Genomic DNA, 13,901 nt, shown 5'->3' with positions numbered 1-13,901 from the left:
TTAAATTTTAGTTTAAAGATTCATAATATTTAAAGCTATTTCATGAAAAAAAACTAAATTGTAAGAGAAGAGAAAGGAAAACATTCAATTAGTGCAAATAAATAAGACCATATAATCAATGGCGAATCCAGATATATGACTTAGCATTGTCGGTTACATATTTTTTACTATTAATTTTCATGTATAGTTTTTCAGTAATTAAAGTATACATATATATTTATGATTTGAAATAGGAATAAAATTAACCTTTTAACCTTAATAATTATGTTGTGCTTCTAATTTCTAATAAGTAATACCAACATCTCAAAATCCAAAAACTAGTATGGTCTTCTATCATTTGCGGAAGAAGAAACTAAAATTAAAATAAAATTTTTACATATGGAAATCATATGATCTAAAATACAAGTAAATAAAAGAGAGAAATTATATATTCTTTTGGGGATAGAATTTAAATTTTTAAGGAATTTAATGTAATAAAATTCATCTTAAAAGGGTGCTATATAAATTTTAAAAGGTTAGGGACAGTGGCCTCTACCTACCCCTTGTATCTGTTATTACATATAATATCAACTTTAAACAACTCAATGAATTAAATAAAATTTTAGAATAATTTAATAAATATTTTATAATTTTTAAAATTAAATTATTTAAATATAAATTTTTAATAGCTTAATCACCATGAATAAAATTTACCCTAAAGATAAAGTACTGTTTCTAGAACTCGAAGAGCATTAACGTATACGCTTACGTCTAGTTGATATTGATAGCGTGCCAAATGCGCACTTCACTTTTTGTCATTTTCTTTTGACTATAAATTTTTTAAAGACTTTTGAAAATAAATATTAGAGAAGAAAAATAATATTAACGAAATTAGATAAACACTACGATAAATAATTTGTGTTATAAGATCAATCCGCAGTACCCTTTCCATTTTAAAGAAAGTTATTAGCAAACTTGTATTTTAAACTCAAAATATAATTTTATAATATACATATAAAAATAAAAATATATTTTTACACTTACCACGATATGACCTGTTGATCACGGGCTTGAGTTTTAAAACTCAAAAATTTTTATATCAAACTTTTTTCAGCTTAAAAATATATATATTATTAAAAATGATAGAGTGCCACCTAATATATCAGTGACACCAATAAATAATATTTTTTATACGTATATTATTAAAAAAACATATATTTTAAATTTGAAATACTTTGAAATACAGGTGTCGTCGATTGATCCTGCACCTAAAAATAAATTCCTTTTTAAAGAGGAAAGGGGTGCCGTCGATTGGTTAGGCGACACTAGTTATTTACTGTAGTATTTACCTAGTTTCGTGAATATTAATGCTCTTATCTTATTCTAGTATTTATTTATTTATTTTATATTATTTATGTAAAACCCTTCATTTAATATTAAGAATATCATATATTTAATTTTAAATAAATTTTTTCAATATTATTAATTAAAGTCAAGATGGAGTATATACTTTCTAATTTGTTTTAATATTTATTAATCATTTTATATATTTATATTTCCTAATGTATTAAACAATGATGTTTTCACACTTAATGATAAACTTAAAGAAATTTGAAATCTTGAGTTTGAGATACACGTGGATTTTCATTTATATTAATCCTACAGCAATCATTAAGAATTTCAGCAATAGCTATTAGTTTGTTTACTAAAGTTGTAAGTTCAGTATTTATATTTTAAATTGGTAAAATTTGAAAGATTTTTAAATTTTAAAATTTTAGTTATCAAATGATAATTATTAAGTTAAATTCTATTAGTTCTAAAATTTGATACGATAAATATATTAATATAATATAATGTTAATTTAATATTTTCATATATTACTCACTAATAATTTAATTAATAGATTAATAGTTATTATTTGTCTCAAGATTAAAATTTTAAAATTTTAAAAAGTACAGAAACTTAAAATAATCTAATTGAAAAATATAAATTATGTTTATAATTATACACATAATATAAAACTAACAGATTTAGCTGCTATTGAGTTAAAACTAAATTTTAAAACTTAAAAGTACAACTTTTATAAAATATTGGCACTACTAGCATAAATTAACCTTGAATGAAATGCAATTAGAAATTGGTGGACAAATTCATCACTATCTTTAATTCTCTCTATATAAAAAAACAAAACACCGTGAATTAATGAATAAACCATAATCAAAATGGAAGAAACAACAATTTTGTATGCATCTCTTTCACTGATCTTTCTCCTACTTTGTTCAAAATTATTATTTCAATCCAAAAAATATCCCCAAAACCTCCCCCCATCCCCACCTTCACTCCCCATAATCGGCCACCTCCACCTCCTTAAAACTCCTATTCACCGTTTCTACCACCATCTTGCTCAAAAATACGGCCCTGTCTTCTCCCTCCGCCTTGGATCTCGGCTCTTTGTGGTGGTTTCGTCTTCAGCCGTTGCCGAGGAATGCTTCACTGTAAACGACATAGTTTTAGCCAACCGTCCCAAGTTGATCGCGGGGAAGTACCTCGGCTACAACTACACCACAGTTTCCACCTCGTCTTACGGTGACCATTGGCGCAACTTACGTCGCATCGGCGCTATTGAAATCTTCTCCTCGAGTCGTCTCAACGCCTTTGCCGCTGTTCGGAAAGACGAGGTCCGGCGGTTGTTGGTGAGTTTGTCGCGTGATTCGCGTCGGGAGTTTGTGAAAGTGAAGCTGAAATCCATGCTTAATGACTTGACGTTTAATAACATAATGAGGATGGTTGCCGGGAAAAGGTATTTTGGGGAAGAAGTGACGAATGAAAACGAAGCGAGGGAGTTCAGGGAGGTTATAGAAGGGACGTTTAAGAACGGCGGTACGGCGAATCGTGCGGATTTCTTGCCGGTTCTGAATTGGTTTGGAGGGTACGAAAAGAAGGTAAAAAAGATTGGGAAAAAGTTGGATGGATTGCTGCAAAAGTTGGTCGATGAGCATCGATGGATGAAGCAGGAAAATAACGGTAATGGTAGTATGGTAGATCACCTTCTTAACTTGCAACAATCTGATCCTGATTACTACACTGATGAAATCATCAAAGGGCTTATGCTGGTTAGTTCACTCTTCTTTCTCTTCAAGTTTCATTGTTTTCGAAAGGGTATGAGGCAAAAAATAAATTAAGTCGGAAATAGTTGGTCAAACGGTCTAGTTTTTGTATGGACTTAATTAAGTAGGTTTTTCTCAAATTTCAAGGGCTTTTCAAAGATAAAAAAAAAAAAACCCTTAAATGGGAATTTTAAACTTATAAATTTTAATTTAAATTAGTACATGGTAAAATTGTACTTTATCCCTTCAAAATGATAAAATTTAAATTAATCATTTAAAAATGATAAAGATATAAGCTATTAAAGCGGTAAATTTACATTTTAACTCTTATAATCTTATATAGCTTAATTCTAGGCTATTCTTCGAAAAATTCTCTAGCCTTGTCCCTAATAACATACATGGTGATCATGCAGGTCCTATTACTAGCAGGATCTGATACAACATCAGTGACCTTAGAATGGACAATGACCAATTTATTGAACCACCCAGAAGTATTGAAGAAGGCTCAAGCTGAAATAGACACTGAAATAGGACAAGAAAATTTGATTGATGAAATAGATGTTTCAAAGTTAAAGTATCTTCAAAGTATTATACTAGAGGCTCAAAGATTATACCCTGCAGTCCCTCTTCTACTTCCTCATGTGGCATCTATTGGTTGCACTATAGGTGGATACAATGTGCCGCATGGCACAATCGTGTTAATGAATGCATGGTCTATTCATAGGGACACTCAATTATGGGATGATCCGACGAGTTTTAAGCCAGAAAGGTTTGAGAATGATGATTCTCAGTCTCACAAGATAATGCCATTTGGGTTAGGAAGGAGGGCATGTCCAGGGTCAGGGCTTGCTCAACGAGTAATAGGATTAACCCTTGGCTCATTGATTCAATGTTTTGACTGGGAAAGGGTTGATGGTAAGCAAATTGATATGAATGAAGGTATTGGAGGCACAATGCCTAAAGCTCATCCATTGGAGGCTCTGTGCAAAGCTCGACCGATTGTGGATAAAGCTTTGAAACTTCTATAAATAATTCTTATGTTGGGATTTTGTGCCCTTAGTAAAGTAATGTTTCAAACTTATTGGTTTGATAAAATCTCAGAGTTAATTATCATCTTTTGTATTGTAGTGCTTAATGGTTTTTGCATGAAAAATAAAAAGAATAAGAAAATATTGGCTCATTGATTACTTGAGATTTACCTAATACTAAGTTGCATCATAAAAGTGAATTATGCAAGATAATTTACACTGCAACAATTTTAGGCAATAGCAACATTTTTTTAAAGATATAGTAGCGTTTACAAGTGCCTCTAAAAATGTTAGAGGCAAAAGATAAACCACTCTGAAAAACGCCGCTAAAATGATCGTCCAAAAGTCGTGACGTTTGACAAAAATATGTCGCTATCATAGCGACGATGTAACACTTTTTGTGGCATTTCCAACAGCCACAAAATGCCATAATTAGTGGCCTTTATACTATATTTGTCGCTAAAAATAAGATATTACTTTAATGGCTCTATTTATGTATAGCTTTGTTTTTCTATGTAACGCCACAAAGTCACTTATTTTTGTGGCATTTTTCTCACAAAACACCTATGTAGTGCTACTTTTTAATGGCGCTCTCATCTACAATTTTCGCTAATTGTCTACTTTTTAATGGTATTTTTTTTGTTTAAATGCTACTGATTTACAATATTTTACTTGTAACGTTCCACAAATATATGGGTCTCTGTTTGTTAACCTTGTCATAATCAAGTATATGTTTTAGTGGTTAAGTGTTGGAGTTGTGTCTTTGAGGTTTTGGGTTTGAGTCCCTGTGTAAGTAAAAATATTCTTTTGTTGGTTTTAGTATTGGTTGACCATTTTGTGTGATTTTGGTCAAATTTAAATTCTTGAAAGTTGTTGGATACGAAATGGTTAGTGGATGGATAGGTATGGATTTTTTTTTATTGTTTTTATTTTGATTTTATTTAAAAATAATAGGAAGATATTTCAAAAAAAAAAAAACTTTCCCTAGTCTCACGTTACTTTTATTTTCCTATTCTATACACAAAATCAATTTGATTTTCTTTCTTTTCACGTGGGTTCTTATAAAGAGGGTAGTAGATTATTCCTTTCGATTCTTGATTTTTATGCCCAATTTCTCATTGTTTTGCTATTCAAGATCGATAGTGGTGTTTGACTGAATGGATTTCAACGCCGTTCGTGAGTAAGTCTTGTCTCTTTTTTCGTTGTGGGTCTTTGTTGTCTTCGTCGTTAGTTTTCAATTATGTTGAGGTGTAGTTGGTGTGGTGTACCATTGTTAACTGATTGATTTGTGTTAGGTGAGGTCTACGAGGCAACTAACTTATCGGCAAATTAAGATTCGTGTAGGTGTTGTTCTCGTTCAAGGGTAAGTGATCAATTGTTTTTGGGGACTGCTGATTGGATAAAATAGTTTCAATTAACATTATTTTTGCCAATCGGTCGTTTGGGTTGATAAATCTCGATTATTAATTGGTATTAGTTGTCAATTTAGGTCTTGGAATACGTGGATTTTGAGCCTTTATTGCAAAATATCTAGGTGTGTAACGAGAAACCCGGAAAACAACGAATGATGAAAGCTGAAATTGGGGCCTGTCGACACTACATGGCCGTATATGGACCTATATGGACATAATATTCAAATCATAAAACTTCCAAAATATACCTTATGGACATTTATGGCATATAACCTTCAAGTTCATCCATCAACCTCGAAAACTAGCCACATTTTTTACAAGCATATTTCAAGGTGAAAATGTTCAAATGCATTTCCATTTCATTCACCAATCAAACAAACTACCATTTCTATCTCATTTCATACCATTCCATAAGTTATTCACATAGTTATAAAGCATTACATCTTTAGCATAGAAGAACTTATAAGTCCAACACTATATGTAATCTAACACCAATTCAAACATGATGAGCAAATGTTAAAACAATCTTGCCACAAGTAGGCACATTCATTGTAACAACCCAATTTTCAGTGGTGTCAAAAACAGTGGTTCGAGACAACCAAATCCGGCGAGTGATTAAATTGCTTGATTAATAAAAAAAAGGAGGACTTAAGAAACAATTATACCTAAAATAAAAAGATAAGGCAACATAAGGAGAGAAAATAATAAAATAAAACCATTTAATGGCAAAATGGTAATTTAAGTAAAATTAAAACAAACAAATAGAAAATTCTAAAAGTTTCTATTGAATTCATCTTCAATTTCGATTCAAAAATAGACATAGGAGAGAGCTTAAGTTGGTTCTTCATATTCTTCCTTCATGTGAGTTCAATTCTTACCCGTTTCTCGTAATTTTTATGTTTTTAAGATTGTTACAATTAGGTCTAACTAAATCTTACCTTAGTTTTTGATTTTATTAAAAATTTTGGAAGTTATCATTGATGAATATTAGATGTTTTTGATGAATAACGTGGATTTACAGCTTTGATTGTATTGTATGATGATTTTATAAAGTGATTTTATTAAATATTAATTTTAGGATTAAATTATGAAAAGGTTAAAATATTAGGGTTTGATAGTGGATTTTTTTGTTTATTAGCGGTTGTATAATGGTTTAGAATATTTGAATAAATTATTGATTGAGGAAAATGAGTTAATTTGATAGATTAACTAATTAAAGGTGTAACGCCCCCTTTACCCGAGACCGTCGCCGGAGTCGAGCACGAGGCATTACTAAACTTATTTGAGCACTTAAACAAATTCAAGCAATTTATATCACACTTTCCAGACAAGCTGTCCAACTGCATTACAGATGAAAAAAAAATCATATCTCAAGTTACAAAACTCGAAATCCAAATCCGTAAATTTTCCCCAAATCTAGGCTCATACATCTACTTACTAATTTTTTTCTAGAATTTTTGGTTGGGCCAATTAGTACAGTTTATTAGTTGAAGTCTCCCCTGTTTCAGGGTTCGGCTGCTCTGACCCCTGTTCACTACGAACCAAATTTCTCCATATACAGAATTCAAATAACCAAGACGTTTATTTTTATTACAAATAGACTCAATAAGGAATCCATACATATATAGTATGACTCCTAATTAATTGTTTACAATTTTTAATGATTTTTACAAATCAGAACAGGGGAGTTCAAAATCACTCTGACCTTGTCTCACAAAAATTCAAATATCTCCTGATATGAAAGCCTTTTGCTTACACCGTTTCTTCTATGTGAAACTAGATTCAATAAGATTTAATTTCATATTTTTTTCAACCTCTAATTATATTTTCATGATTTATGGTAAATTTTCAAACTCAAACTACTGCTACTAACCAAAAACTGTTTTAGTACAAAATGTTGTTAACTAGTTTATAACATCTTTACTTCATTTCATTTAAACTCTATACATGCCATATAAATCTTCAAACATAAAACAAAAGCTACCGAATTGATCTGGATAGTGTGCTTTGTTGTGTTGATCCGATCTACCCACTTCACTTCAAGTCAATCTACATAAAAATATTAAACACACACAAGTAAGCTTATTGAAGCTTAGTAAGTTCATAGGTTAAAAGTAATGCTTACCAAACATAATATTTCCAAACAATACCAAAACATTTACTAAAGTTTCCAGCGATTCACAACCATTGTTATAATAATTGCATAGTTGAGCTCAACAAGAATAACTACTCAACTGCTTCATTTGGATCACTTCTCTTTATTTCTTATAATCAAATTAGGAAACGGCTTATTTAAATTGAGTATGTCGTTGCTCAATGCCACGATTCACAACTCAGTATGGTTTTCCTCATTGAAATACCATACCTACATTTTTCAACTCGGTATGGGAAATGCCATACCTACATTTCTTAACTCAAGATGGATTTGATAATACCATACCTACATTTCACATTTCAAGTATGGATAATACCATACCTACATTTCACAACTCAGTATGGATGATACCATACCTACATTTCACACTTTGCCATGGAACAACCATGGTCTTATCCGTCAATTCATCACACGTCACGATACTGAACATTACTCAATCTGCGTTTTCCTAATTTGCATTTCCACATTTATTCTTTCATTAACAAAATCTACACAATCCCACAACAAATTCGTATATAATAACACATTATATACTTCAATCATTCACAAATAAACATCTAAATTCAACCATATGAACTTACCCGGCTAATTTGTAGAAGATATTGAAATTTAGGGACTATTCCGCAACTTTTTCTTTTCCTCGTTCTTCTTTGGATTCTTGATCTATAATATACAATATTTCTACTCATTAGAATTTATTTAATTTCTATTTCACTTCACAATTTATGCTGTTCAAATTTCGAAATTACACTTTTACCCCAAAATTTACAGTTTTCACAATTTAGTCCCTGCTCAATTCACCCATCAATTGAACTAATTTTTCTCATTTAATACTTTATTTTATCATTATAAACTATTTCAAAACCTCTTATATTCTTAATTTCAACAGCAATCTTCAATTCACAACTTTTTCACAATTAGGTCCTAAATATCATTTCCTATCAAAATCACTTAATAAAATCACCTTAATATGAAATTAGAATTTAAATTTCATAATAATTCATCATAAAATTCCCTTATACATCCAGGGTAACTTCCAATTTCACCCATAAAATCAAAAACTAATGAATTCTACAAGTGGACCTAATTGTAAAAGTCATAAAAACATAAAAATTATCAAGAAAAAGCAAGAATTAAACTCACATGATGTAAAAATATGAAAAAACAGCTTTCTCCAGACCTTATATGGCGTTTTGGCTGAGAAAATATGAAGAAATGTCTAGATTTTTCAATTACATCATTATTTAACTATTAACTTTTATCTATTTCCAATTTTGCCCCTTGTTCACATTGTTTTCTTGCTTATTTCATACCCAAACCGTCCAGCCATTAACCTTTGGGTCTAATTGCTCTTTAAATCCATCTTTTTAAATACTTAAGCTATTTACTCACAATTTAACAAATTTTGTGCTATTTTCAATTTAGTCCTTTTAATTAGTTAGCCATCCAAACGTTAAAATTTTCTAACTGAAACTTTAATACTAACTCAATGACACTCCATAAATATTTATAAAATATTTATAGCTCGATTTTCGACTTTGAGGTCTCGATACTTCATTTTTGACCCGTTTGACCTAATAAATTCTTTTAATTCACTAATTTCACCATTTCACAAATTCTTCTAAATTCTTACTTGACTCATAAATATTAAATTACTATCTTGTTCAATCTTATTTGTCGAATTTAGTGATCTCAAATCACCATTTCCGACACCACTGAAAATTAGGCCGTTATAAAAGGATTAAATTGCAAAAATTGTAAAAGTTTGGGGTAATTGTGTAAATTAAAAAAATAAAAGGGTATTAATTGCGAAATGAATTGGAAGTGAAATATATGCTAATGATTGAGTAATTTTATATTTTAGATCAAGATCCCGTAGAAACTTTTGAAAAAGGAAAAATAGTAGAATAGTCCCTGAACTTCTGCAATTGCTACAATTCAGCCTAGATAAGTTTGTATGGTTAAAAAAATTAATATTTTTTATAAATTGATGAATGGTATTATTTATTTATTCTATTATTGGAAATGAATTATTGTTGGAATTATAATATTGAATTGGATTTCTGTTTGAATGGAACTTGGGATTTGAGTACATTTGTATTTTGGTGTATGATGGTATTGGAAGGAGACAATGGCATTTTTCCCAAGTAAACCAGGGTTCAGCATTTATTGCAAACTGTGTTTTACTTTCTGTTCAACTCTTATGAGTTTTTGTTCAGCTTTAATGAGCTTCTGTTCAGCTTTCGAGGTTCTAATTGGCGTATTTGGGAGGCCTAGCTCTTATGAGCTTCTGTTGACGATGTACTCTTATCCGTAAGTAATTCTTCGATTTGAGAAAGATTTGGTAAAGTGATTTATTTATTGAAATTAAAAGACATGTTATTTATTTTTGGTAACGACTTGAAAACGGATGTATTCATCGATTGAAGTTGTGATTGACAGGGAGTTATCATGAATGATTTTTATTATTTGATTTATTATAGTTAGTTCGATAAGATTTTTATTTCTCTCGTCGAACTTACTAAGCTTCATTAAGATTATTTGCGTTGTTTAATGTCCTTGTAGATTTTCGTAAGGTTAGACGATCGGATCAACACTCAAGGCACACTATCCAACTTATTCCAGTAATTTTTGAAATGTATGGTTTATATGGCATGTATAGGTTTTTGTACAGTTTATTCAAGGCTTGGCTTGTGAAAATATTAAGATAGATATTTTGTTTAAATAACCAACTTACATATTGGTATGAGAATGAGGTATATTATGATATGAGCATGAGTGTTATATGTATGTATATAATTGAATTATAGTGAACTTTGGCAACTTGGTTGGGTAAATAATTAGGTAAGTTTGGAAATTTTTTTTAAAGTTATCATTTAAGGTACTTAATGGCATATTGGTTGTATGTAGTGATAATACATGTTTAAGATATAATTTTAGCTTGCGTTGAATGCCTTGTTATGGCTTGTTGATGTGCAATTTGTTGAGGCTAGGTTAGTGTCAATTTGAGTGAGAAATTTGGCCTAGAAAATGTCCTATTTTTGTCCACACGGGTAGAGACACGGGCATGTATGACACATGAAGTTACATGGCCGTGTGTCCCCTGTATCTTTTAAGAATGCAAGTCATTATGCTCACACGGCCTGGCACACGGGCGTGTGACTTGGCTGTGTGACCTAATTCAAAGAGTTACACGGGTATGGACACGGGCTGGACACGACCATGTGTCCTTATTTTGAATGCCCACACGGCCTGAGACACGGGTGTGTCTTTTGATCGTGTGAGTCACACAGCCTAGCCATACGGCTGTGTGACCCCTGCAGTGTTGAAAATTTTAAATAATTCTAAGAAAAATTCTCTGAGTTTTCGATTTAGTCTCGACTTGTTTCTAATATATATTTCGGGACTTGAGGGCTCGTTTAAGGACAATATATTGGATTTTTGATTGGTTTTATTATGAATATTGATATGTAATGAAACGTATGAAATTTCTGTCTGCTTGATCTGTAAACCCTGATAATGCTCAATAACCCTATTCTGGCGACGGATACGGATTAAGGGTGTTACATTCACATATCAATATATACACTCCATGTCACTTATATACATGCTACAACCTAGGGGTCAAAACAATCAAACATCTACCGATTCAGTGTAGGATAATGTGAGCTTCGATTCTATCTGACTTGACGCATTTTGCAAGGTGAAAATCCATAAGGAAAAGGGAAAACAAATGGGGTAAGCTTATATGATGCTTAGTAAGTTCATAGAAATTAACAATGACTTACCTTCTCTTTCAATCAAGTTTAGCATAGTTACAAACCACATATCAATAAGGTGAGTTTTAATTTGTAAATAAAACATATAATACCACCTCTTACATATCATACCAATTCATGTCATTTTGATTAACTAGGTTAAAACATAGTCAATCATGGAATGAAACAATTGCATACATGCTAATGTCTTTTCTTCAATACCTTGTTCAAGTTCAAATTCGACATTTCACAAGTGAATATCAAGATCATTATGTATCATTTCAATTTTTCAATTCATGTAATTTGTTTTGCCTGATGAACCCTAGTAAACAAATTTGGATAAACAGATATCTCAATTACACCAATTGCTTGTTTGAGCTAAATATATTCGTGTTATGTTAGCCGTCCAGGCTAAAAATTTATAACAACACATCCGATTGTTTGTCCAAGATGAGTATATATACATTTCAAGTTACCTGTCTAGGCTAAACCTTTAAAACGACATCAGGTTACCAGTCCAGGCTAAACATGTGTCACATATATCTTCGAGTCCGTAACAAAGGCTGGATCTCGATAATAATATGCAATCAATTTGTACAAGTTTGCATAAGACCCTACTAGCATGCCAAATCATATCTTATCATTTACAAAGTTCAACCGGATATCCTTAAAACATATATATTTCTTTACAATTTAGTCAAACTCTCACCTTTGTACCAATTTACCACAATCAATTCACAATCAAGCATAAATACACAAATCAAATACATAACAAATTAAACACATTTATACCATATGAACTTACCTAGTCAAAACAACAAACAAATTGAACCTCCAGGGACTAATTGACAATTTTGGCTTTTCCTCGATTATCTTCGGTTTGATTCAATTCCTTATCTAAACAATTATTTTAAACAATTCATCAATACCAAACATTTTCATGTTATGCCATGATACGCATGAACCAATATAATTTCAGTTTTCTAATACCCTTAAAGTTTTGAATATTATTCAATTTAATCCCTAAAACTAAAATAGTTATAACTTCCAATTTTAAGCTTTAGTTTGGAACCTGATTTCATTACATCCCTTAGGGACCTTCTACTAGCTATTATTACTAAAATTTCACAATAATTTTGCATTTTATTTACTTTAGTCCTTATGAACAAAACTAACAATTAAACTTTAGAATCTAATCCTTTTTCATATCTAAGCTTAAAATATATCAATTTAACACCAATTTATTTAAGAAATCAACAATGGTAACATTCAAAAGCTTTAACAATTTTACAAATTGGTACATGGGCTAGTTAAATCAAGCTCTCATGACCTAAAAAACATAAAAAATACAATGAATTAACTTACAATTGAGGACCGAAAGTGTTGAAGCTTCAAAACTGGCTTCTTAGGTTTTATTTAGTGTGTTTCAGTGGAGAAGAAGAAATAGGGATGACAATGTGCACGGATTACATTTATATACTTAGATTAAAGACTTAATTAATTAAACCTTAATCAAATTTAACCAAAGTTAGTGGAACATAACATCATTCTCCATTATTTGATAAAGCAAAATGGTTTAATTACTATTTTGAACCCTTTGTTATTTAAAAGTCTATAATGATAAGACTTTTACAATTTAATCTTTGTACCTTAATTAAGCAATTAAAAGACAAACTTGAAGAACTAAACTTTAATATATCTTTATACTAACTCTATAAATATTCATATTTAATATTTACGGACCTGATATGCAAAAATGAGGTTCCGAAACCATTTTTTTTGGCACCACTAAAAATTAGGTTGTTACATTTAGTTACTCGTCCGAGCTAAAATTGTGTCACATAGAATTGAGAATCCATAAAAAATGTTGGACCTTAGTAACATTTGTAATCAATCTCATACAAGCACACACAAAACCCTATTTGCATATCAATCGTATCCTAACATTTACTAAGTTTACACGGGCATCTTTTACACATATTAACATCACTTTTCAACTAGTCCAATTCTAACCTAATCATACCAGTTCACACACACACACAATTCAAATACATAAAAAACTAAGTAAATAAATACCATATGGAATTACCTGATCAAAACGTCAAACAAGTTTATTTTTCAGGGACTAATTGACAATTTTAGCTTTTCCTCGACTAATTCTACTCGGTTCTTGATCTAAACAATTATTTCACCCAATCCATCAATACCAAAAATTTTTAAATATACCATGACATGAATGAACCTATTTGATCTCATTTTTCTATACCCTTAAAGTTTTACATTTTATCAATTTAGTCTCTAAAATCGAAATAGCCATAACTTTCAATTTTGAGCCTCGGTTTAAAAACTGACTTCAATTACATCCTTTAAAGGACCTCTACTTTTTATTTATACCAAAATTTACAAAAAATTTACATTTTATTCACTTTAGCTCCCATGTATAAAAGTAACAATTAAACTTT

The 13,901-nt window shown here is 30.5% G+C and overlaps 1 protein-coding gene across 1 annotated transcript; it reads left to right on the top strand.

Annotated features, from left to right (window-relative positions):
* The first annotated feature begins 2,087 nt into the window (after positions 1–2,087).
* LOC108470315 (cytochrome P450 81Q32-like) lies at positions 2,088–4,256 on the top strand. The gene is made up of 2 exons (XM_017771631.2): positions 2,088–3,092; positions 3,500–4,256. The coding sequence occupies exons 1-2, from the start codon at positions 2,202–2,204 to the stop codon at positions 4,112–4,114; spliced, it is 1,506 nt and encodes a 501-aa protein (XP_017627120.1). The 5' UTR covers positions 2,088–2,201; the 3' UTR covers positions 4,115–4,256.
* The last annotated feature ends 9,645 nt before the right edge of the window (positions 4,257–13,901 follow it).

The sequence above is a fragment of the Gossypium arboreum genome, chromosome 7 (assembly GCF_025698485.1).
Source record: "Gossypium arboreum isolate Shixiya-1 chromosome 7, ASM2569848v2, whole genome shotgun sequence".
Lineage (NCBI taxonomy): Eukaryota > Viridiplantae > Streptophyta > Magnoliopsida > Malvales > Malvaceae > Gossypium > Gossypium arboreum.
Note: the sequence above shows the minus strand (reverse complement) of the source record. Positions and strands in the feature narration are given on the sequence as shown.